At 48.9% G+C, this 25,928-nt stretch overlaps 1 protein-coding gene across 4 annotated transcripts in view; it reads right to left on the bottom strand.

Moving 5' to 3' along the window:
• Window positions 1-25,928, bottom strand: part of SCARA5 (scavenger receptor class A member 5) — a 187,153-nt gene that overhangs the window by 31,710 nt on the left and 129,515 nt on the right. For all 4 annotated transcript variants that reach the window (XM_030555109.1, XM_030555108.1, XM_030555107.1 and 1 more), the window contains 2 exons: window positions 24,862-24,942; window positions 18,536-18,634 (listed from right to left, as the gene is read on the bottom strand). In XM_030555109.1, coding sequence (XP_030410969.1) covers window positions 18,536-18,634; window positions 24,862-24,942 — 180 coding nt within the window. The remainder of the gene's footprint in view (window positions 1-18,535; window positions 18,635-24,861; window positions 24,943-25,928) is intronic.

The following is a 25,928-nucleotide window of genomic DNA, read 5'->3' on the forward strand; positions in this document are numbered from 1 at the left end:
AACTTAGAACCTTTTCCCCCAAGGTGACTGCCCCTCCTTCTCCTCCAGGATCCTGTCCCTTTCTGCTTTTCCTCAGGGCCCTCCTTCAGCTTCCCACAGCGTCGCCCCTCCTCTAGGATCAGATCAGTGCTGCTATATTATGATGCCAACTTTTCCCAACCTAGCACTAAAAATTTCCCAAATCTGGTGAAAAATTCCCAGATAAAGTTTTTTTTACCGTGTCCTGGGAAATTTCCCAAAACCTGGGAATTTGTGAGTAAAATGTTTTGAATGAAATTGGGAATTTTCATTCAAAACATTTTATTCACCAGTTCCCAGGCTTTGGGAAATTTCCCAGAATATAGAACCACTGGATGAGATGAGTCTGACTTATATAGGCCCAGGCCCTGCCCCTTCCAGCAGCCTGGGAGAGGTCTGGATAATTGGAGCCAGCTGCTGGGCTGGGTTTTTTCTCCCACCCTGTGGCAGTTTGCTCTGTCACACACCTGCATGAAGCTGCTGGGGGGGCGATATAAATACAAAATGGGCAAGAGAGGGCTATTTCCTATTTCTGGCCAGGAGCTGATTCTTTTGCTGCTTGTGTTCTCTGATCAGGGGGTAGCCAGACTCCTTGGTGGTTTTGTGTTCTCTGAGTAGCAGGTGTGGTTCTGCATCCCTAAATGGAGGACCTCATTCTCCCCTTGTTTTGCTGCTCCTAACTCCTCCTGAGGAGCAACGCAAGGTTTTGCTGCTGCTGGCTGGCGCACTGGTTTCCCTTGTGCACACTCGCGTAGAGCTCTGTGGAAGTCAAGATGTGGTGAGCAGGGCAGGAGGAAAGCTGTAACTCACAGCAACCCAACAATATAATTAAGGAGGTCCAGTTTGAATCCTCCACCATCTGAACCCCAAGTTTATAGGGAAGGTACTGTTCTAAAGCTTATAGAATTGGAAGGGACCTCAGGAGGTCATCTAGTCCAATCCCCCCACTCAAATCTGGACCAATCCCCAGATTTTTTGCCCCACTTCCCCCCCTCAAGGATTGAGCTCACAAGCCTGGGTTTAGCAAGCCAATGCACAAACCACTGAGCTATTCCTCTCCCCCTCATGTGGGGTCCCTTTCCCCTGGGTTGGCCGGCCTGGCCCTGCAGAGTAGCGAGAGCCTAGAAGCTTGCTCTGAACTGCCACGCAGTGCGCAAGAGAAATCTAAACCTTATCGAGACTCTGTTGTCCCGCTCAGAGGAACGGGGCTGGTGCGCCACTGAGTGATGGAGAATATAGGGTTTGGATCCTAGCTGCAGATGTGGGATATGTACGCTGCAGATGTTCATTTTATCTGTGCATACGCTCCCCTGCCATACCCAGCAGTTAGGTGAGACAAATCGGCAAGTGAGCGAAGAGAGTGGTTAATCTGGGCAGTGAGGAAGTTTATGGACATTTTGGGGACAGAGGGATCAAAAACCAAGATGAGGTGAGTTGAAAAAATCTGAATTTTGCTGTTGAATCTAAAAGTGCTGACAAAGATTTCAGTTCCTCCTTCTCACTCTGAACCAGCCTGATCTACTAAGCTGGGTTTCCAGACTGACTGACTGACTGACTGACTAACAGAAATATCTGCCCTCCCCAGATCTAAGGGTCATGATTACCACTGGTGGGAAAATAGATGTTTATTTCTGAGAAAATTTGAAAAAACTAAAATTACTTTTTTTTTTCCACAAGGGGAGGCAATGCATCATGGGAGATGTAGTTCAGCCAGAAAGCCTGGCCCACAGAGCGAGGAGTCACCTACTACAGGACAGGCCCAACAAGGAAAATAACAGAACACTACTGGCCATCACAAATAGCCCCCAGCTAAAACCTCTCCAGCACATCATCAATGATCTACAATCCCTCCTGGAAAACGATCCCTCACTCTCCCAGACCTTGGGAGGCAGGCCAGTCCTCGCTTACATACAGCCCCCCAGCCTGAAGCAAATACTCACTAGCAACTACACACCACACCACAGAAACACTAACCCAGGAACCAATCCCTGTAACAAACCCCGTTGCCTACTCTGTTCCCATATGTACTCTAGCGACACCAGCAAAGGATCCAGCCACATGAGCCACACCATCAAGAGCTCATTCACCTGCACATCTGCTAATGTGATATATGCCATCAAGTGCCAGCAATGTCCCATGTACATTGGCCAAACCAGTCTTTACATGAAAGAATAAATGGACACAAATCAGACATCAGGAATGGTAACATACAAAAGCCAGGAGGAGAACACTTCAATCTCCCTGGACACTCAATAACAGATTTAAAAGTAGCCACCCTTCAAGAAAAACACTTCAAAGAGAAACTGCAGAGCTGCAATTCATTTGCAAATTTAACACCATTAATTTGGGCTTGAATAGGGACTGGGAGTGGCTGGCTCACTACAAAAGCAATTTTCCTTCTCTTGGTATTGACACCTCCTCATCAGTTATTGGGAGTGGACCACATCCACTCTGACTGAACGGGCCCTGTTAACACTGGTTCTCCACCTGTAAGGTAACTCCCTTCTCTTCATGTGCCAGTATATTTATGCCTGCATCTGTAATTTTCACTCCATGCATCTGAAGAAGTGGGTTTTTTATCCACAAAAGTTTATGCCAAATAAATCTGCTAGTCTTTAAGGTGCCACTGGACTCCTCATTGTTTTTCACAGAAGAGAGTGTGAGCATAAGGCATCTGAACTACAACTCCCATGAGGTGCAGCAGCACAATTTTGAATTGAAATATTTCATGTTTTGGCCAAAAACATTTCAGGTTTTGGGGCATTTGCCTTTTTGACCAAATATCAAGATGTTCCATGGAGAGCAGGCACATCTCACGAAAAACGTGGGTTAGTCAAACTCCCATTTTCTTGTTAAAAAAAAAAAAAAAAAGGTATCTCGGTGGAAAATTTTTGACCAGCCCTAGTTATGCTCCTGGTGAATTAAGGCCTCTATTCTGTAAACAGGTTGGCTTTAAACATAATGCTGTGTCCTGACACAGCCTGGTCAGGGCCTGCGCTTCCATTTAGGCAACGTAGGCGGTCACCTAGGGCGCTAGGATTTGGGGGGGTGGCATTTTGCCGCTCTCGGCGGCAATTCGGCGGCCGGGGGTCCTTCCGCGCTCCGGGTCTTCGGCAGCAATTCTGCGGCAGTTCCTTCACTCGCTCCAGGACCCACCGCTGAAGTGCCCCGAAGACCGGGAGCATGGAAAGACACCCCCCCGCTGCAGAATTGCCGCCGCCGACTGGGAGCGTGGAAGGACCCCAGCCTAGGGCGCCAAAAACCCAGGCGCCACTCCTGAGCCTGGTTGATATATGGTTAGTAACCGTGATAATCAACAGTGTATCATCTCTGTCAGTGATTTGGATTGCACGTGGCTGTCTTCCAGCAATCGTGTCCTCACACTGCTATTTGCTGTGCGAATCCTTTCACTGTGCTTGTGTGAATGGACTGGCTGTTTTTTCTTCTCTCTGTGCATTAGGACATCCCTCTCTAGGTATGTCCCCCAGGCCACTCCTGAGGCACTATGGGATAGCTGCCCAGAGTTTTCCCAGCATGCTCTGAAACAAACATGGTTAGAAGGGGTGATGGGTGGGGACCCACAAACACAGATGACACATGGCTGCATGGTGAAGGAATGATGCCAGGTGCACCCAACCCATCTGTGGTGTTGTAATTGAGTCAGACAAGAGTGTCATGACACTAGTTACATAAACACAGCTGTTACTAATGGTGTGCGTGAGGCTTGTGTGCATAGCATCCCGCTGAAGCATCTGGTGTTGGCTACTATCAGAGGCATGAGAGAGGCCTAGATGGAGAATGGTAGTACCCATCTTCCTATACATTCCCATCCGTTCCACGTACTGCGCTCAAACCTACCAGCTACACTGCATCATACGCAATGTATGGCCATTCCAGAACTGCCACGGAGCATGGGCTGCTCCTTCCTCGGCCGATGCTGCTTCCTATAGATTATGTCCTGAGTGGAACTTGCAGGACAAAACCCTGCCCTATTTGAGATGCATTTAAAATGCACTCATTTATTGCTCTAGGCAAGTACACATCACACCAGAGACTGGATCGCAGTCCCCTATTAAAACCCTTTGCTTCTCCATCCTCCCACACTTGTTGGCAGGTCACTGGAAGGGAAGCGAGAAGAGGAACGAAAAGGCACTGCCATGATTGCTGGTAGTCTCCGCGAACCATCTGCAAGCTGCCCCTGGCCCAAGCCCTTCAACGCGGATGCTGCAAGCGATATCCAGGCCCGGCTTTGACACGTCCTTCTATTTAGTCTCCGCGTGGTAACAACAAACAACACACACGAGTTGCAATGAAAAAAAATCCATGCAGGAAATTCTTGCCCTTTAGCTTGGAGGCTCTGGGAAGATGATTGCTCCCAGGGGCTGCCTCAGCTGTGTCCAATGGAAGAAACCTGCCTGGAGCTGGCTCTGCTGATGAAAAGCAGATGAGTGCAGAACAGAGAACAGCAGGAGAGAGGCCAGAGATGCTGCTATCCAGCATGCAATGCATGTTACTGGGAGTCTGGTTATAGACCCGTAACCACCAACTGGTTCTCCACCATCCCAAATCTCTGCCCCCTTCACATTTCGGGCTTGTGGGGGGGAGGGATTGCGAAGTCCACTCAAAGCTTATTTGCCTGAATAACCCAGTGCTCTGATTGGCTTACAGCAAATCCATTAGACTGGACACCACCCACAGGATGCCCTCTGTGTTAGCCCAGTGTGAAATGCCCCTTTCTACAGGGCTTCATGTGCTTACTGTGTTTGCTGCTTTAAACCTTCTTTCTTCACAGAATCCAGCCTTTTTAGTCACACAATTGTCCTTTCCTTCAAAAACTCCAGATTTTGTTGATTTATTTGTGAGAAAACTTAAAAAAAAAGATTTTTTTTCTATTTCTTCCTAATTTTTCCATGGAAAATACTTTCCATTCTCTAACTAGAGCTGGTGTAGATGGCCCTCCTCCAGGGCCAGGAAGCCACCTTTGAGAAGAAACCCAGCACCTGTTTCACAGCGTGCAGGGATGCAGGGCAAGAGGTTAGCCACATAACAGCTACAGGAGGTGCTGCTAACTGACTACAAGTATTTGAAGGGTAAAATGCCAAGGAGGGAGGAGACGGTGTGGATTAATTTGAGGAAATGGAGCTGGAAGCAATGGGGTGACAATGAGTAAAGGAAAACTCAAGCTGCATCTCAGGAAATGTTCTCTAACAGTGAGATCTGATCCAAAGTGGGAAGGAGAAAGGCTATGTTGTGGAAAGGTAGGAGCCCCATTTGGCAGGGGAATTTAAAATGAGACACTAGAAGGTCCAGGGGGAAATTCTGCATCAGGAGGATGGAGAAAATAACCTCAACATCAGTCTCTCCTAGGCCATGGCCTCAAGCTGGCTCATTCCTTCAGTGGGGGGCGCTGGTCCAGCCCTGTAGTGACTAAGTCCAAGAGACACACTGAACGCCAGGGTCCCTGCGCAGCCCCGGCACGGCTTTGACATTCAGGCTGCAGGCCCCACTCACTCCTGTTTCAAGCCCCGTCTTGCGCCCAGACTCAGCACTCCTGTTTCCTTCTGTCCGGAAGCCAAGCATGTGCACGCCGCTTGGCAGCTTTCAGCCCCATTTGCCTCTTCTTAACTCCGTGTCGGCTCACTCAGAAGCCATCTCCATCCCGCCTGCTGCCGCCTCATTGATGGACTTTGCTCCTGGGTTGGCTGATCTGGATCATTTAGAGGGAGGAGAAGCAGCACAAGGCCTGGGTACCATCTCCACTATCTCCCTGCAGATATGGCCCGGGTGCTGTATGGACCATTCCTCTTCTTCTTAACCCCATCTCTCTCTCCAGAGCTTCCTGGAGATGAACACATTACCCGTCACGATCCCAGCATGGGGTGGGGCAGGGATCAGAACAGGGTAGGCGGTGCTTAGGGAAGCCCCGCCTTCTGCTGGGAAGGGGAGGATGCTGGGATTGCTGTCCTTAGATGCAGCATGCAGACTCTTTGTAGATGCCTTTAGGTTTAAGCATCACCTTTTGCTAATGGAAGCAGCTTTTTGAGCCAGATCTCGGCAGATGCAAATGTACTTCAATGCCAGTTCACACCAGCTGAAGGTCTCCCCCCATCCAAATCCTCCTTGCTGCTCCAAGAAAGGACCAGGGGTGAGGTCTCCATGGTGCTACCCCCCACATCGCTAGGCAGGGAACTGAACCTGTGGCTGACTATCCCAGGAACAGGAGTCTCAGCCGCTGCATCCATGAGACACTGGACATAGGTGTCTTCCATGGTCCCCTTCCCCGGCAGCTCCATCTCGGCCATGTCCTTCGTCCTGCAGGGCCAGGGCAAATGCATTGTGCTCCATGCGCTTAGATTCACTTGCTTATTTTAGAATTTGTCTTGGCCTTCTTTGCTTGCATTGGCATCTCCCCATAAACAGCCTTTTATTTCCTCGGCTTCCTGGAAGGCTTATCTGCCCTTCTCCCCCTCTGAGACAGCTCAATCAGAGAACAGAGAGTGCAGCCTCTTACCTCTGATTTCCCCGCCTGTCTCTGTTAGCTCATCTAGCCGTTAAAGTTCATGGATCTTATACCGAAGTACACAGGTGTTTGACATATAGTGGTCCATTCCGTGACTGACAGACCCTTGTGTGCTGACACCTAGACAGCACAGGCCTTGGAAGTCAGTCTGGGAGCTAGAGATCCAGAGAGAACCACAGGGTCTGTCTGTGTCCAGCAGCCTCAGCAATAATCTCCTTGATATCATTACAATGTAGTTGTGTCCTTTTTCTGCCAAGACAGCAGTGGTGCTGTGTGACAGGGCACTCTTGCCCCATGCTGGTCTGGAAGGGGTTATCCCCACCCTATTGGCTGAGGAGGCCATGCCCTCTCAGCACTGCTGGGCATGCTCCAACTACAGCCTAGGTGTGACGGGTTGGGTCACAGGGACCCCCTTGGGACTGCCACCTGATATGCTGAGACTACCTCTGAGTCTGCTTTCCCTGCCAGCTTGGGACTTCAGTACCCTGTCTTGTTGAGCCAGACACACTAGCCTGCTGCAAACACAGACCCAGGTCTGAACCATGTCCCACAAAAGCTGAAGACTTAACTGAAAACAGCTTAAGAAGTGCTGCTGTCTCTAGCACCCAGACACCCAGCTCCTAGTGGGATCCAAACTCCAAATAAATCCATTTTACTCTGTATAAAGCTAATACAGGGTAAACTCATAAATTGTCCAGCCTCTATAACACTGATAGAGAGAGATGCACAGCTGTTTGCTCCTCCAGGTATTAATTACTCATTCTGGGGCAATTAATAAACAAAAGTGATTTTATTAAGTATAAAAAGTAGGATTTAAGTGGTTCCAAGTAATAACAAACAGAATAAAATAACAAATACATGCAAGTCTAAGCCTAATACATTAGGAAACTGATTACAGATCAAATCTCACCCTCAGAGATGTTCCAATAAGCTTCTATCAGAGACTAGACTCCTTCCTAGTCTGGGCCCAATCCTTTCCCCTGGTGCAGCCCTTGTTCCAGCGCAAGTGGTAGCTAGGGGATTTCTCATGACTGCAGCCCCCTTTGTTCTGTTCCACCCCCTTGTATAGCTTTGGAACAAGGCGGGAATCTTTTGTCTTTCTGGGTCCCCACCCCTCCTTCTAAATGGAAAAGCACCAGGTTAAAGATGGATTCCGGTACCAGGTGACATGATCACATGTCACTGTAAGACCCCAAGCCTTCATTCTTCCTAGCCCAACTCACAGGAAGGTTGCAAGTAAACAGAACCATCTACAGTCAATTGTCCTACTTGATGGGAGCCATTAAGATTCTAACCCACCATTAATGGCCCACACTTTGCATAATTAAAATAGGCCCTCAGAGTTATATTCACTAGTTTCAGATACAAGAATGATACACTCATACAGATAGGATGACCACACTCAGTAGATTATAAGCTTTGTAATGATACCTTACAAGAGACCTTTTGCACGAAGCATGTTCCAGTTACATTATATTTCCTCATTAGCATATTTTCATAACATCATATGAGGCACGCACCATCACACCAGGTATAAAGGGAGCTCAGTCAAGGCTGAGAATTGAAGAGGGAGGATGCAGCCAGCCAACTCCAGCCTGGTTGCTGCTGACACCCCAGCCTGTGGAAACCAGTCCCACTGCGACACAAGAGGATGCCCGTGACAGCTTGGAACTGCTGGGAACTGCCCAAACCGAGGAACCGTGAGCCACTGGGGACACCCAGACCACCAAACTAGGAGATGGGGTAGGAAGTGGCCAGGGGGACTGACCATTGGGTCGGGTGCTGTCAGCATGTTGCAGTCAGATCCCTGCTGATCCAGTGGCGGAACCATCTGCCCTGTTAGGGCCCTGGGCTGGGACCTGGTGGAGTAGGGTGGGCCCAGGTCCTCCTTACCCACTGCTGCCATCTCCAGCCCAAGGGTGGCAGCCTTCCCACCTTAGGCCAAGAGGCCTGCATTTGTCTGCCACCTACCTAAGCCAAAACACCAGGCGATAGACTGTCTACTGCTCTATCCCACATAAAGGGTCAGAGAGCCCCTGATCCTTAGACAACTTGTAGCTCCGCCTTGCTTGAGGGCTGAGCTTCCTAGACTGTTTGTAGCTTTGTCCTACCGGAAGGCTCAGGACACCCATACTGACTCTGGCTATTACACCACCCAGCCCTGAGGGAAAGGCAGCCATATTGACTTTGGCTCATAGGCCACACCACCCCGATGCTAAGCGAGGTTGAATGGACATAACCGCGGGGCTATAATGACACCTACCCCATCCCAGAAAGGGGACAGGGCATATTTGCCTCTTGACATGATGGGACTGTGCGTGCTGGGAGTTCTGCCACATCTCCTGGCTTGAAGTAGTAATAACAAACACCAGATACATGGTTTCCATCAGCAGCACTCCCACTATAAAAATTGCTCCTGCACCCCTGCATGAGAGGTAGTAGGGTGTGTTCTGGGGATTCACCCAGGGGTCCAGAGAGGGGTGGCAGGGATGGAATTTGCAGGAGACACATATTGTCACCTCACTGCTGAGTGGTAGCAGATGTCAGGGCCTTTCAGGCTGGCCTCCCACTGCAGCAGACATCAGTGATGTGGAGTTTGGGCATATTGCTAGTGCAGGTTGTTTCTTTACACCGCACCAGTCCTGAAGCAGAGGTGGTCACAAATGACATACAGACAAGCCCCGTTCCCAGGGAGCAACGCTGCCCTACGAATTGATCCCAGTGAGAGAGATTAAGGCAGGGCACCAATATCGCCCAGTGCATCTAACTTTCTGCTGCTTGCAAGCCGCAATGCTTCTACTCATAGACGTGCACAACGCTAACAACAACACCGCACTTCTTCAAAGACTGACCATAACATGCACCCCAAGAACAGTAATGTGCCAGGCTCTGTGTCACAGCGCCACTTGGTGGCTCCTGCCAGAACAATATCACATTTCTATTTGCTGAAATGGCTAAGTCAAAAAATCAGAATTAGCTCTAGTAACAGCTGCCGAACTCCTGCACTGGTCAGAGTTCCCATCCAATTCCTCTGTGTGATACTTCCCAGGTAGACGAACTGACCTCTGGGCAGGCTTTGGATTGGGTAGGGGTGTTTTTTTCATGAGATCTTAAAACCAAGGTCTTATCTATTTTACCGGTGGTGCTACTAACAAGAAGGGATTTGTCCCAGTGCCCACAGCTAAAATCTCCCCTCCTGATGCCACGGTGCAGTGTGGAGAGTTCTGGCTGGGTGCAGGACTCCACCCCAAACGTGGCTGCATTTCAGCGGTGACATGACTATGCTGAGTATACACAGACAGAAAGCATTGTGTTAGTGAAAGTTTACTAGTCCAGAAAACTAGCCCTTCACTGAAAGCACGGAACTGGGGTATTGCTTCCCCATGTGTCTGCTTCCTATAAGTCACAGCAAGGACTATAAATCATAGAAATTCAGCAATTACCGCCAAAGTCTTTGGCCATTTATTGGAGATAGGCCTGGACCAGTGCCCCAGATCTGAACACCCCTGAAACTCGGGGAGTTTTGAAACCCAGATTTGGAAGCTGAGGCCTTCCCCATCTACCCCTGAGCCTGAACTGCTAAGAGGGGCCATCTGTGGACGACAGTCAGAAAAAGGACAAGGGATCCCATGTGCAGGAACGTGGGCAGGAACACTGGGTTGTTCCATCATGAATACAGCGGGGAGGAAATTTCTAAATGTTTAAACCCTAGAGCGTGGGGTATTCTCGGTCATGCAGCCTCCATCCCCTCCTGCACATGGACCAGTGACCCCTCCAGGGGACCAGCTTACACATTACATCAGTGGTCCCCAACCTTTTTGTGGCCAGTAGCACATTCATGTTTTCAGAAGAGTGTGGCGGGCGCCAGCAATTACTCACATACAGGGCTGGCTTCAAGCACCAGTGGAGCAAGCACGTGCCTGGGGCAGCACATGCTATGGGGCGGCATTCCATCCATTCTGCAGAGTCAGAGTGGGGGGTTTTGTTTTTGTTTTTTTGGTTTTGGGTTTGTTTGTTTTTTGACGTCAGTTCTGGGCAGTGCAGAGAAAAGCTGGAGAGAAGCTGGGAGGACAGAGAACACTGTTGCCCGCAGCCTGCAACCCCAGAGTTCTCTGTCTCCAGTGGGCGCGGGGCCTGGCTTCTCTCCCCTGCTGGGCACCAGGCGGGCCTTGTGCCTGCCAGGGACAGAGAACACTGGCATCTGCAGCCCCGAAGTTCTCTGTCCCTAGCAGGCACGGGACCATGGTTTCTCTCCCCTGCTGGGCGGGCCTCGTGCCTGCCAGGGACCGAGAACACTGGCGCCCGCAGCCTGCTGGCCTAGAGTTCTCTGTCCCCGGCAGGCATGGGGCTGCAGCTTCTCTCCCCTGCTGGGCACTAGGCAGGCGCACATAAATGCCCCGGCAGCTGCCATGGTGCCCACGGGCACCATGTTGGGGACCACTACATTAGATGGTAAAGAAAATCCATCGTTTCTAACCCCCTGAGGGCAGCACCTCAAGGACAGCAACATTCACCTAAAGTCCAGGGGCCTCTTATAGGGGCCAGATCAGATCAAGCGATTAGTCTAAGCCTAGACCTGCAAGAGGCAAGATAAATTGTGTCTCATGATCTCATATACAGGGGCGGCTCCAGGCCCCAGCACACCAAGCGCATGCTAGGGCCAGCAAGCCACAGGGGCCGCTCTGCCGGTTGCTGCAAGGGCAGCACGCAGGCTGCCTTCTGTGGCTTGCCTGCGGAGGATCCGCCGAAGCCGTGGGACCAGCGGACCCTCCACAGGCAAGCCGCCGAAGGCAGCCTGCTGCCATGCTTGGGGCAGCAAAATGCTGAGAGCCGCCCCTGCTCATATAGGCCCCAGCAGCCTTATTGCCCAGAAGCCCAGGACAATCAGAAATCAGATCCAGGTGAATTTAACCTAATCACTTACTGCCCAGTGGGAAAAGTGCTGTCTCGCCCCTACAAACCCAGAGTTTGCTGGCCAAGCGACATATCCCACCTGAGACCAACAGTGACTAATTAGCCTCTCATTAAACCAAGCAGCAGACTTTAAGAACATACGAATGGCCATATTGGGTCAGACCAGTGGCCAGTGCCAGGTGCCCCAGAGGGAATGAACAGAACAGGGAATCATCAAGTGATCCATCCCTTGTGGCCCATTCCTGGCTTTTCTACCAAGATGAAGATCATGTAAGTACCTAGGTGGATGGACAGGCAGATACTACTGCAGTACAGGAGAAGTCCATGACTTTTCCCACCCTGCTTGCGGCTCTGCTCTGACAACCATGTTTGAGATCCAGCCTGACCTTGGAAAAAGTCACCTTCCTGTCCCCAGCCCTAGTCTGATATGCGAACCTTGGAGATAGCCTGCTAGGGTCTAAGATGCATTCAGCAGGTAGATCAATATCTATCGAGCCAATATGAGTGGGGAAAATGAACAAGCCCCGTTCTCTTATTTCTGCACAAAGGAGGCTGATTCCTAATGTCCTGGCCATCAAATTAACGTAGCTAACGAAAACTATTTACTCAGCAGCCAGACTTTACACTCAGAGTGTGAGTCCCAACTCAGGGCACGTAGCAATGACTATAGACTGGTTTCAGCAAATGAAATGATCTTGACAACAGAGTTCACTGGAAAGATGATGGACGGGGGTTGAGACTGTCTTCCTTATGTACGATGAGGAGTGGAAGGGCAGGCACTAAAAGAGGAAAGGCCTTTTGAAGGAGTTTCTCAAACATCATCTTGAACACAAGGAAAGCGTATCCTACCGTGAGAAAAACAAAGCCCGTCTGGTTTGGCAGTGTTCCCGGATCATAGGCTGCGATTCCCAGTGTAATATTTCCCGACAGGCCCACGCTGAAGTCGTTAAGTCACACACAGGACACTTTAATGTATTTATTTTATGTGTGCAAGTTCAAACCGCAACTCTAATAACATTGTCCATCCAGAGAATGCAATTCCTTATTGGACTCATCTCTTGGAAAGCAGAGCCGCTCCTTCCGTTGGGCAAATTTTGTTTTCACGCAGACTTTGGCCTTGAATGGGTCTAATCAAGTTGGACAAACATTTACAGGGTCGAGGACTCAGACATTCCCTCTCTCACTCACACACACACACACACACTGGCATGGGTGTGCAGGAAACATGTGTATTTAATAACATACTCCAGGGTTAAGAGGGGGGGTGTTTGCCCGGGACTGAAGTAAAGGTTAATTCAGCTTTGCTTAATACTCTTTGCCTGTCAAGCCGTTATTTGGCAACAGTCGATGAGAAAAATCTACGGTCCCCTTGTCTCAGAAAGGAAAGGAAACCACAGACCATAACTATAATGTGGGTTTGGCTGAGGGATGCCAAAAAGCAGGTGATGTGATTGGCTTCCAGCCACATTGTAACCACAAATCGCTAGCTCCTTTATGATATCGGGGCTGCTGCTGCCCCCCAAGAATTGCAGTGCTCTTGAAAAAGACGCAGGACTGTGATGATCATCTAGTCCAGCATTTCTCAAACAAGGGGTCCCAACCCAAAGGGGGTCACAAACCTATTGTAGGGGAGTGTAGATGAGCGGATTCACCCCTGCGGCGCCTCCTGCTGGTGACTCGGGAATTAGCTCGTTCCAGCTCCAGAGCGCCCTCTGTAGGCCAGTGATCCACCTGTCCCTCCCAGGACCCCGGTGCCCTGTTAGCTGGGGTGCTGCCCCCGGCTGTAACCCCTTTCTCTCAGGGTCTCCCCTCCCCAGGGAACTCCCACCCACTATCCTCACCTCGCCTCAGTATAAGGCTACCACCAGCCATCGTCTAGCCCTGCGCCCTGGGGCAGACTGCAGTATCAGCCACTCATCATTGGCAAGGAGGGTTTGGACCTGCTGCCTTGGCCTACCCCTGGGCTGCCCTCTGCAACCCCCAGTACCTCTTGATCTTGTGCTAGGCCGCAGTCTGGCACTTTCCAGGGTGGAGCTCCCCAGCTCCTCAGCCTTTCCCCAGCCCTGCTTCACTCCGGTACCCTGTCTCTAGCTCTCTGCAGCCAGGCCCATCTCCCTGTACAGGCAGAGGAAGACTGCTTGCTCCTGGCTTCCCTGGCCTTCTTATAAGGCCCTGTTGCTCAGTTTGGGGCACGGCCCCAGCTGCAGCCACTTTGCCCTGATCAGCCCAGCCTAAAAGCTGCTTTCTCCAGCCACAGCCCCCTCCCCGGACTGTTTTTAACCCTTCAGGGCAGGAGCGGGGGTCCACCCTGCTACAGGGAGGTTGCGGTTTTGCCACCCTAACTTCTGTGCTGCCTTCAGAGCTGGGCAGCCAGAGGCTGGGCGGCTGCTGACTGAGGACCCAGCTCTGAAGGCAGTGCTGCCGCCAGCAGCAGTGCAGAAGTAAGGGTGGCCTGGTATGAGGAGGGTAGTCACATTTTGGGGGCGGGTGTCATCACAGCCTGAAATATTTTCAAAGGGGGTCCCAGCAAAAAGAAAAGGAAGTTTGAGAACTCCTGATCTAGTCTGACCTGCTGCAGGACACCGGCCAGTGCTTCCTGCATCAAGCCTGTACCTTGTGACTGAGCGTAAGTGTGATGGCTACCAAGCCTGGTGAGTGGCACTGCTGTGGATGCTGAAGCCCCATGCCCTCAGGGACTGTTCTCATCTCTAAAAATCCCAGTAAGGAAAATTGTCAGCGGTTGTAAAACAAAGAAAACAAACTGGAGCTACTGCAACCCACCCTTGTATTCTTTCGTTCCTTCAGCTTCTCATCCTCCCTTCTTCTTTCTTCCTCCCTTTCAGCACCACAACATCCTTCCTAGGGCTAGGCCCACACTTGTGAGGGACCTCCTGTCTGCATCAAGCCATGGGCAGGCTGAGAAGGAAGCTAGCTGTGTTTTTCTGCACATATCCCAGAGCTGGCTCCAGTCCTGTCCCTGCACAGACATACCAGGGCTTACGGATCCTTTGTTCTTTTCCAACGAGAGGGAGCCCTGGGCTAACAACAGCAACTCACAGTGTCAAGTGTTTTCTGTCTTCCAAGCACTGCACAAACATTGTCTAGTCAGCTGGGAGATCTGAAGAGCCAGTGTAGCCCTCGGAGCACAGATACCCTTTGAAGGCAAGATGGTGCCGAACAGAAGACGTCTGGGAGGTCAATGCAGAGAACAGATTCTCCCTCTTGACAAACTAGGTTGGGATCTGGTACGTGGTCGCCAAAGTGACAATGGGGCGGGGTTGCCACTCATTCCACGACTTATAGGACAGCCTTTGATTTTGAGGATCATGATCCAAGGATCCTGACATATTTCTGGGGCTGGAGCAGCATCATTTGGTTTGTGGCACGGATGGAACAAGGCAAAATCATGGTGCCCCGGATCTGCCTGGAAGAGCTGGGAGCCCTTTTGCATCCTTGTTTCGCCATTGCCTGACACAGAGAGAGGAGGGCTCTCCGTCCTGCTGGCACTGCCCTTTTGGTCTGGAATCCCACCTCTTCTCCCATGTTTGCAGGATGCAACAGGGACAGCACACCCCTCTGCAGAGGTGCATGAGTTTCAAACATCTCCCCTCCCAGTGCTAGTATGCTGCAACACACCCCGGGGGCCACGAAACAGGCACAGTGCTGCATAGTCAACGGGACACCTCCATGCGGCTAAACAAAGTGCTACTATTCCAGCCTGGTGAATTTCACCTATAAGCTACCGGGAATCCCATTACCTTATTTTAATGAATCCATGGCTGCATACAGAAAAAGCACACATCGCAGGCACCAGCTCACTTGCACAGATGCAACACTGGAAGCAGGACCAGTTCTAGGCACCAGCAAAGCAAGCACGTGCTTGGGACGGCACATTTCCAAGGGCGGCATTCTGGCCATCCTTTTTATTTTTGGAAAAATCCGCCAATGTATGAAAAAAAAATACATGAAGATCAAAAAAATCTCCAGTAGCATGACAGGAGCATGACGTGAAAAATATCGTGTCATAATGTGAACGTGCGTAAATGGCTAAACGTTAATGGTTATTGATTAATTAAATCAGGAATCACGATTACTTGTGTGTACTGTGCTGCCCTATCGGCGCCATTCACACCAATTCCTGTGTTGCGTCGGTGCCAGTGGTTATATGGCTAAAATGCTGAGATGAAAATTACTATCTGGTGTTGTTTTTTTTAAATTTTAAACAGTCAAAAAAAAACCCCAAACAAACAAACAAAAAACATTGCAAAGTGCAAACGTGTAAAAGCCAAAAAAAAAAAAAAAAAAGCAGGGGGCGGGGGAGGTACCAAAATTTTTTTTTGCTTGAGGCAGCAAAAAACCTAGAGCTGGCCCTGATTGGCAGTAGAACTCTGGACTGTCTCTTGCAAGCTCTCAGTCCCCTGAGACTCCAGATGAAGGAGAATTTCTCTTAGTTCATAGAATCATAGAATATCAGGGTTGGAAGGGACCTCAGGAGGTATCTAGTCCAAGCCCCTGCTCAAAGCAGGACCAACACCAACTAAATCATCCCAGCCAGGGCTTTGTCAAGCCTGCCCTTAAAAACCTCTAAGGAAGGAGATTCCACCACCTCCCTAGGGAACCCATTCCAGTGCTTCACCACCCTCCTAGTGAAAAAGTTTTTCCTAATATCCAACCTAAACCTCCTCCACTGCAACTTGAGACCATTGCTCCTTGTTCTGTCATCTGCCACCACTGAGAACAGCCAAGCTCCATCCTCTTTGGAACCCCACTTCACGTAGTTGAAGGCTGCTATCAAATCCCCCCTCATTCTTCTCTTCTGCAGACTAAATAATCCCAGTTCCCTCAGCCTCTCCTCAAAAGTCATGTGCCCCAGCCCCCTGATCATTTATATTGCCCTCCACTGAACTCTCTCCAATTTGTCCACATCCTTTCTGTAGTCCACATCCTTTCTATTTGTAGTAATATTAGGGCTTATATCCTCTATGGCCCATGATGAGAGGTTGACATGAGCAAATCAGCGGGACACCTTGCACATGATTAGCCCATTGCAGACCGCTGAATATTTACCTGGCAAACAAAGCCAAGCCAACTTAACCAAGACATACTGAGTTATTGGGGAAGGGGCGGGGGCTGTTTCCAACCCAGAGTGCAACCAATTCCAACTCACCCTTGTAGGAGGGAAGTCAAGGAAATTCTTCTTCCTGACCACCATTCCCTGGCTGCAAAACAACCAGCCCCAGGGAATTAATTTCTCCCTCTTCTACAGAGCCTCAGAGCTGAAGAAGAGCTAGTCAGTACCATCTACTGCATTCCCCTATCTGCTCTTCTTTGGTTTGCATTACGAGGATCGAAATATGCAGGACACCTCCTTTCCTAGGGCTGCAGCTGTGAGATCTTTGTGTGGCTTCCTCTCCACTTAGCGATGTCACCAATAAATCTCTCTTCCCATATCTCTTCCCTTCAGGACAGAGCTTCCTGGGGCTGCAACTTTGCTTTGCAATCTGGGGGAGTGGTGTACCAGCCTGGAATAGTTCCTCTTACAAGGGTGGCGTGAAACGAGGGACAGACGGAGGAACTGGTCCCTTCAATGGACTGGAATGATGCTGGTGGTAATTACTGTGGTTTTGAGTACATATTTGGGAGCAGACAGATTGATCCAGACTGGCAGTTCCTAACCCGAGGTCCATCTAATGCAGTCTCCTCTCTGATGGATGTACAGAAAAGCTGAAAGGTTTCATTCTCTGTGGTACTTTCCCGATGGTGCACCAGGTGCATGTGTGTGATTCAGAGCAAGAGGTATGTTAAAAGAAGACACTTTTGTTTTCACAATGCACCGTTAACCTGGAGAACTCACTGCCACAGTATATTATTGAAGTTAAGAGCATAGTCGAATTCCTATAAAGTTGAGACATTTATATGACTATCATCTGCAGGAACAGGACAAAAAATGTGTGTGGAATATCAACCCTCATGTTTCATAGCAGAAGCACACCAGTATCTGCCTGGGGTCAGGAAGAAAGTTCTCTTCAGGGCAGGTTATTCCACAAGTGTTCACTGGAGGGTTTCTTTCACCTTCCTGATTTCTATTAGAGACAAGACATCAGACTAACTGGGGCTGTATGGCAATTGCTGTGTTTCTGTGTTAAGGGTTGTCTATTTGTGTGAAAGGCATGTATTGTGTGCCATTAACCCTGCCTGACCACCTCCCCACATACACACACTTCACCCCTCTGGGGTTCTTATGCAAAGCAGGAAATAGCAGGCCTCACTGGGAACTTTCTGTGGGTGCACCTGGCTTGAAATGATGATGCTTTCAATTTCTGTACCTTTAAATCTCTAAGTGCAGCACCTACCTGCAGAGAGAGCAGCCATTTTGTTTTTTAGAGCTGTTGTAGAGTGTTACAAAGACACACATACACTGTGCTCCTCTAAGGGGACTTGACTTTGATTCTTTCTTGGCTATCGTAAGCTAAAATAAACGTCGTTTGAGTCAGAAAGTGTGTGTTTTGGAAACATAACCATTTCTTATGGGTGTTTTTTAAGTTTACAGTATGCGATTTTTTTAGACAGCCTATCTACTCATTTGCTCTGCTAAAATAGGTACATAAACTGTAGCTGTACCATGGCATCAAAATAACTGTTTACGCTCCATGATCTCACACCTGTTTTTAACCTGGGATATAATGAGCCTCTTCAAAACCACAAGAAACCAAAAAGAGGTGGCAGGAATGCCCCCCCCCCCCGATATCAGGCTAACTTGTGAGTGTGCACGTAAGAACTCCCCTCCCACCCTGAGGGACGTATAAAAAGCCTGATGCAAGTCCAGATGCACAGAGTTTGGGTGGATCCTGGCCCTGTTTTATCCTCCTTCATCCCAGGCCTCTAAATGGCCTGATTCTCAGCTCCCACCGAAGCTAAGGGGGAGCGGAAGGGGCTCAGCACCACTAATTAACAGGCCTTATATGGGCACCTGGGAGATATCATCTCTCCTCTACATTTGACCAGCAGGTGTCACCAAAGCCAACACGTCTCGGGAAGCCCGGACAGAACCAAGGCGCCTGGAGCATGAACCCTGAACAGTACCTTTGAATCCCCGCATCCCAGCAGGGCCGGACGGGCCGAGGTCTCCTTTGTCTCCTTTCAGACCGGGTGGTCCCAGAGGCCCTCTCTCCCCAGGGAGTCCTGGATTGAGAACGAACAAGAGACAAGGTATTGTTATTACAGCAAGAAACCAAACTGGCAACGTGCTAACTGGCTCTGCCGGGCCCTCCAAGGACAGACGCGCCCTCTCCATCCCGCCGTCCTGCCAAACCAAATCCCCTCACTTCTCCTGGCAGATGAGAACCGGAGACGGGCCTGCACTAGAAAGCTCACTCACAGATCCCTAACTCCCCAGTGTTCAGTGGGGCTCTGGATCGAGGCTTCTAGTCTGGGCCCAAGCCTAATCCGAACCTGCACGGTGAAGAACCCGTTGGTACATCTACAGCTCAAGTTGCAACACTTCAGGTGCCTTCGCAGAGGCTCGGGCTTGGTGCAGAGTGACCCAGCCAAATGCAAAAGAGCAACCTCCCCGTAGGTCATGAGATGGGAGCAGGGCGGCTACTTACTACCTGCTCCAGAATCCACAGGATGCCCCGATCTCCTGGGTCCGTCCCACAGTGTCCCTAAAGGGCCTTTAAAGAACCCTGAACTGACTTAGCACTGTGTCTCAATCTCATAGGACTTTTCCCACTCTAGTCAATATGCTCCTCTGAGAGTGCCAGTTACTGGGAACCATGGCATCTTGACTCTATCCTGTCCCGTCAAGCCCGCCTGTGCCCCCAGCAGCTCACTCAGGGTGACGTATTTCCCGCCCAGAGAGCTAGTACAAGGACTATGCACCATCTGTGGGTGTCAGTGGGACTTAAGCAGTACTTGGGCCTTGTGCTGGTCCTTCTGCATGGGTGAAGTGAACCCTCAGAGCCCAGTGCTGCAGCCAGGGAAGTCTCATAGACTCTTAGGCCAGAAGGTACCATCATGATTCATAGATTCATAGACTCTAGGACTGGAAGGGACCTTGAGAGGTCATCGAGTCCAGTCCCCTGCCCTCATGGCAGGACCAAATACTGTCTACACCATCCTGATAGACATTTATCTAACCTACTCTTAAATATCTCCAGAGATGGAGATTCCACAACCTCCCTAGGCAATTTATTCCAGTGTTCAACTACCTTGACAGTTAGGAAATTTTTCCTAATGTCCAACCTAAATCTCCCTTGCTGCAGTTTAAGCCCATTGCTTCTTGTTCTATCATTAGAGGCTAAGGTGAACAAGTTTTCTCCCTCCTCCTGATGACACCCTTTTAGATACCTGAAAACAGCTATCATGTCCCCTCTCAGTCTTCTCTTTTCCAAACTAAACAAACCCAATTCTTTCAGCCTTCCTTCATAGGTCATGTTCTCAAGACCTTTAATCATTCTTGTTGCTCTTCTCTGGACCCTCTCCAATTTCTCCACATCTTTCTTGAAATGCGGTGCCCAGAACTGGACACAATACTCCAGTTGAGGCCTAACCAGTGCAGAGTAGGGCGGAAGAATGACTTCTCATGTCTTGTTTACAACACACCTGTTAAGGCATCCCAGAATCACGTTTGCTTTTTTTGCAACATTATCACACTGTTGACTCATATTTAGCTTGTGGTCCACTATGACCCCTAGATCTCTTTCTGCCATACTCCTTCCTAGACAGTCTCTTCCCATTCTGTATGTGTGAAACTGATTGTTCCTTCCTAAGTGGAGCACTTTGCATTTGTCTTTATTGAACTTCACCCGGTTTACCTCAGACCATTTCTCCAATTTGTCCAGATCATTTTGAATTTTGACCCTGTCCTCCAAAGCAGTTGCAATCCCTCCCAGTTTGGTATCATCTGCAAACTTAATAAGCGTACTTTCTATGCCAACATCTATGTCGTTGATGAAGATATTGAACAGAGCTGGTCCCAAAACAGACCCCTGCGGAACCCCACTTGTTATACCTTTCCAGCAGGATTGGGAGCCATTAATAACTACTCTCTGAGTATGGTTATCCAGCCAGTTATGCACCCACCTTATAGTAGCCCCATCTAAATTATATTTGCCTAGTTTATTGATAAGAATATCATGCGAGACAGTATCAAATGCCTTACTAAAGTCTAAGTATACCACATCCACTGCTTCTCCCTTATCCACAAGAGTCATCATCCTATCAAAGAAAGCTATCAGATTGGTCTGACACGATTTATTCTTTACTAATCCAGGCTGGCTATTCCCTATCACCTTACCACCTTCCAAGTGTTTGCAGATGATTTCTTTAATTACTTGCTCCATTATCTTCCCTAGCACAGATGTTAAACTAACTGGTCTGTAGTTTCCTGGGTTGTTTTTATTTCCCTTTTTATAGATGGGCACTATATTTGCCCTTTTCCAGTCTTCTGGAATATGATCATTTGGTCTGACCTCCTGCACCTCGCAGTCCACAGAACCTCGCCCACCCACTCCTGTAACAGACCCAGAACTTCTGGCTGAGTCACTGAAGTCTTCAAATCATGATGTCAAGACTTCAAGTGACAGAGAATCCATCATTTACACTAGTTTAAACATGCAAGTGACCCATGCCCCATGCTGCAGAGGAAAGTGAAACTCCCCCAGGGTCCCTGCTTATCTGACTTGGGAGAAAATTCCTTCCCAACCCCAAATATGATGATCAGTTAGACCCTGAGCATGTGGGCAAGACCCACCAGCCAGACACCTGGGAAAGAATTCTCTGTAGTGACTCAGAGCCCTCCCCAGCTAGTGTCCCCATCTCTGGCCATTGTAGATGCTAACAGAAGTCACGGATGAGTCACATGCCATAGTATCATTCCCCCCCCCCAAATACACACTCTCAATTTATCATGTTCAGTCTTGAACCCAGGTAGGTTTTTTGCCCTCCACTGCTCCCCTTGGGAGGCTGTTCCAGAACTTCACTCCTCTGACAGTGAGAAACCTTTGCCTAATTTCAAGCCTAAACATCTTGATGGCCAATTTCTCTCCATTTGTTCTTGTGTCAATATTGGCCCTTAACTGAAATAACTCTTCTCCCTCCCTGGTGTTTATCCCTCTGAGGTATTTATAGAGAACAATCGCATCTCCCCTCAGCCTTTGTTTGGTTAGACTAAACAAGCCCAGCTCCTGAAGTCCCTCTAACAAGGCAGGTTCTCCATTCCTCTGATAATCCTAGAAGCCCATCCTAGCAGTCAATGGGAGTTTTCCCATCAATGCCAGGGGATACCGACTAGGCCCTAAACCTTTCTGTGCCGCATTCTAGGGACATCATAATTCCCAGGGCAGGCGTGGGGCTTCAGGATCTGATTAATTGCAGCTGTCTGAGGTGTCTGAGTGGGGGAAGGTGCTATGCACAAGGGGAATTAATGCTGGCTAGGTAGCCTTTTACATACTTCCCCTGCACCCCATCACAGGCTGAATTCCTTTCTAAACCCCAGGCCATGGTGGTGCATGGCTGGGAGAATTTCTTTGATCCTGTGTGAAGGGCAAAGGAGTCAGCAATGGCGGAAATGTACACGCAAGTTTCAAAATTGAAACAAATGTTAAAGAGTTAAAAAACAAACCAAAAAAGCAGCGGCAGCAGCCGCCAGATGATCCATTTGTGATGCTGATTAAACCCAAATAAAAACAGCCATTAATCTGTCAAGGAGCATGAAGCAAACATGGGCAGCCATTGCTGACAAGCTCTTTAGTAGAACAGATGGGTTTTTATGCCAGCTTGGCGGGTTTTACAGTCCCACTTGGGGCGGGGGAGTGTGTCTTACAAGACCATCCAGCCTAGCACGCCCAAGCATTCAGCAAGGCTTGAACACAGGGCTTCTAGCAGCACACCCCATGCCTTTAAGCATCGGAGCTATAGGAGGAAGGCCAGCAGCAAGGAGCAGCTGTTGTGAATCCAGCCACTAGAGAATGACAGGAATGCATGCACTCAGCCAACGTGGCACGGGGCTGACATGGTCAAACCCAGCCTGTCCTCTCCAGGCGAGACAATAGGATTCACGGCCAGCTGAGAGGGACTCTTTCATCAGATGGGAGGTGGGATGAAACAGAGAATGTGTTGGCTGACCCTGTGTATGGTGATGGATTGTGGGATTCTCTGCACCCCAGCAGCGCTGCCAGGATCCATTTGACAGGGTGTTGAGAAAGGAGAATCATTTGGATATTGTCAGTGTCTTGGGGTGTAAATGGGATTAGATGCCTAACCCAGTGATTTTTCTTCACATGCTCAAGGGGAAACTGTCTCATGTGGGGGGTGGAAGGACTTCTCCCCCATGGCATCCTGACACATGGAGGGAGGTCTATGAAGCTGTGTAATAGTCTCCCAATGGAAGGTGTGAAAGCTCCATCACTTGGCTAGACAAAGGCCTGGAGAATACCCTGGAGGGAACAGCCTTGCATCGCCTAGGAGATAAACTGCATGGTCAAAAAGGCCTTTTCCCCATCTGACTTCTCCAGGTTGCTTTATGATACTGGTTGTGCCACCTAAAAGACTTGCTCGCAAATCTGGAATTCTAGATTTGGATCAGAACTAGAAAGGGGCTGAAAAAAAGACCCCCAAGCTTTGGGGAAGTTTGTATCCATCCAGGCCGGTCACTAAACAAGGCTCAGAACTTTTGTGGTCTGATTCAGTTTGGTTCTGGGAGTTCTGATGTCTGTCTCAGCCCCTTTTGACTAACACACAGACTTCCACTTAGAAAAACATGTTTTCCGTTTGTTTTTAATTGAATTTGCCTTGACAAAGAATGGTTTAAATGAAGGTAGGAAATGTTTCCTGAAACTTGAAAAAGTTCCACGCAGCCCCTAAGAAAGGTCCAGATCCCCAGCCCCACCAGGATCTCAAATTCCCTTTCCTCAGCCCTTCAGGACCCCATGTGCGGCTGCTACCCGCTGCCTTTGGTTTTACTGTCGCTGATACTAACTCTTTGTTTCCTGCCTGCAAACCATCTGCTTAGAAGTTACTGGTTTGCTGCAAACTTCAGTTCCACTGACCCGTGCAGGGTGCAGCTATGAAAGGAGCAGGCAACCAGATGCTTGGTGTGTTTACATTAAATTGGTACTCCAGTGAATGAAAGCAGCATTGGAGGATATCAAAAGACCATGCTGGCAGACAGACATTTTGCCCTGCCAGACTATCAGGCCCGGGAACTATCCCAGCAAGCCATCAGCACTGCCAGAGACAAGGGCTCACCTTGCGTCTCTGAGCACGTGGGGGCATCCACAGGAATGCAAAGGAGAAGAGAGTTTATTTAGCTCCGTACCCAAATCATGATGTTTGTATGGCAAAGGCATCGCAGCGCTGGTCAGCAGCGACTGGCCAATGATGACAGATGTGCCACTCCCTCTCCAACCCCAGAAGCGCTAATTCCTAAAACGGCTCAAGGACCTGGGCAGTCTCCCTATCTGGGATGCCTGTGGGTATGGCTGATGGACACCCATGAGCCTGCCCTAATTCAGGGGTCACTCTATTGGGGCATATTGGGGCAGTACAGCCGGGGCACCAAAAAGAAGTCAAACTATCCCACCCAACCTCGCTTAATGGAAGGAGAAAGGGGATCGGATTATAGAGGGGAAAGAGATCAAGAAGTAATATGGGCTGAGTCTCCAGGGCAGTGATCTCTGGAAGTCAGCCTCTAAGCATGCTCAGGAGCCCGGGGAACAGGATCGTTGCTCCAAAATATTTGGAATGCTGCAGAAGAGGGGGAGAGGAATTGTCTAGGGGGACATAACTAGGGGTAATAATTAGCCCTTCTGTAGTGTGTTTTATCCAGAGCTCCTCGAGGTGCTTGTTTCAAGTAGGGCTGGCATCTGTACCCTGAGTTTTACAAGTGGGGAAACTGAGGCAGCGAGTTAGCAAGGTCACATGGCAAATCAATGGCACAGCTGGGTAGGAGTCTCTTGACTGCCTGTGGTGCCGGTGTCCGAACCTCTAGGTCACATTGCAAGACCATTTAATAGGCCTGGGCCTCTACAAAACCACTCAAATGTAGTTATGTGTTGTAATACTAACAGAATAGAATTAAGCCAACCATAAAAATCAGGCGCACAGGGGGACAATGAGATCTCCTAGTTTACGGCTCAGTCTCCTAAAGCATGTGATGGAAATGCCATTATTTGAGTCATTTAAAACTAGACTGGACAAAGTGCTGGAGAATCGACTGTGGGAAACAAGCCTGTATTGGCTGCAGGGATGGTACCCAATGGGTCTTGCTCATCTCCGTGTTACTGGTATTTATTATTTGTGTAGTGCTAACAGCGTGCCATAGCCCAGTGAAGTCAACGGGAATCTTTCTATTGACTTCAATGGGCTTTGGAGCAGTTCCTGTGGGCACCTAGCACATGATCTGTTACCTCTTAGTCCAGGTAAACCAGGAACTCCAGGTTCACCTTCCATTCCTTCATTGCCTTGGTCTCCTTTTGGTCCTGGAGGCCCTGAAATATGACACGTAAAGATGGTTAGTGGCTCTCTTTAGGCAGAGCAGTAGCAGCAGCAGATGGAAAACATGCACAACTCTGCCCATCGCTGCCAAGTATCATTTAGCAAATGCCCAGAAGTGTGGGAGGTGCCTAATGGACATGGAATAAAGGCAGGCCCCTGCCCCAAAACACACAGGCGCCATGACTGAGGTGCAGTTTGCCATGTGCCTTCTTCCCCGATTCATGGATTTCAAGGCCATGATCATCTCATCTGACTTTCTGGATAGCACAGGGCAGAGAAATTCACCAAGTGATTCCTGTCTGAGGTTCCTGTTTAGAGATGGTCAAAATTCAGAATTTCCATCCCAGAAGAAATTTGGACATGTCAAAATTTCCTTCCATCCTGAATCAGAATGAAAAGTCAAAATTTCATCATTTTCTGCAAACATTTCTGAAAAAAATTGTTTTGGAACTATTAAAACCTCCAATGCCGGGGAATCCTGTCTTAGATTTTATCATAACAGATAAAGAGGAATTGGTCACAAAAATAAAAATTAGTGGTAGCTTAGGTACAAGGGATCACAATTTGATTATATTTGTTATGTGCAAACAGAATAAAGTATAAACCAGTAATGCATATAGTTGGTGATTTAAAAGCACCAATTTCATAAAGCTGAAAACAATTATGAGCTAATTCAGTTGAGAGAAAGAATTTAAACAGAAAAATGTGAATGATAATTATGAACTATTTAAGAATATTATATGCATGCCCCAAAAACCACAAATCGAGAAAGAACATTACACTGCTTTAAAAAAAAAAACAAAAAATAACTGGACTTAGAAGCAGAAAGTGAAAGCAGCTATAATTTTTTTAAAAACTCATATATAATAAATGGAAGAATGGGACAGCTGACAGTAATGACTCTAATCAGAAACTAGGAATAGGAGAAAATTGATAAGGGAAGCAAAGAGGAAAAGGAGACATCTATGGCCAGCTGAGT

This window comes from Gopherus evgoodei, chromosome 3, assembly GCF_007399415.2.
Source record: "Gopherus evgoodei ecotype Sinaloan lineage chromosome 3, rGopEvg1_v1.p, whole genome shotgun sequence".
Taxonomy (NCBI): Eukaryota; Metazoa; Chordata; order Testudines; family Testudinidae; genus Gopherus; species Gopherus evgoodei.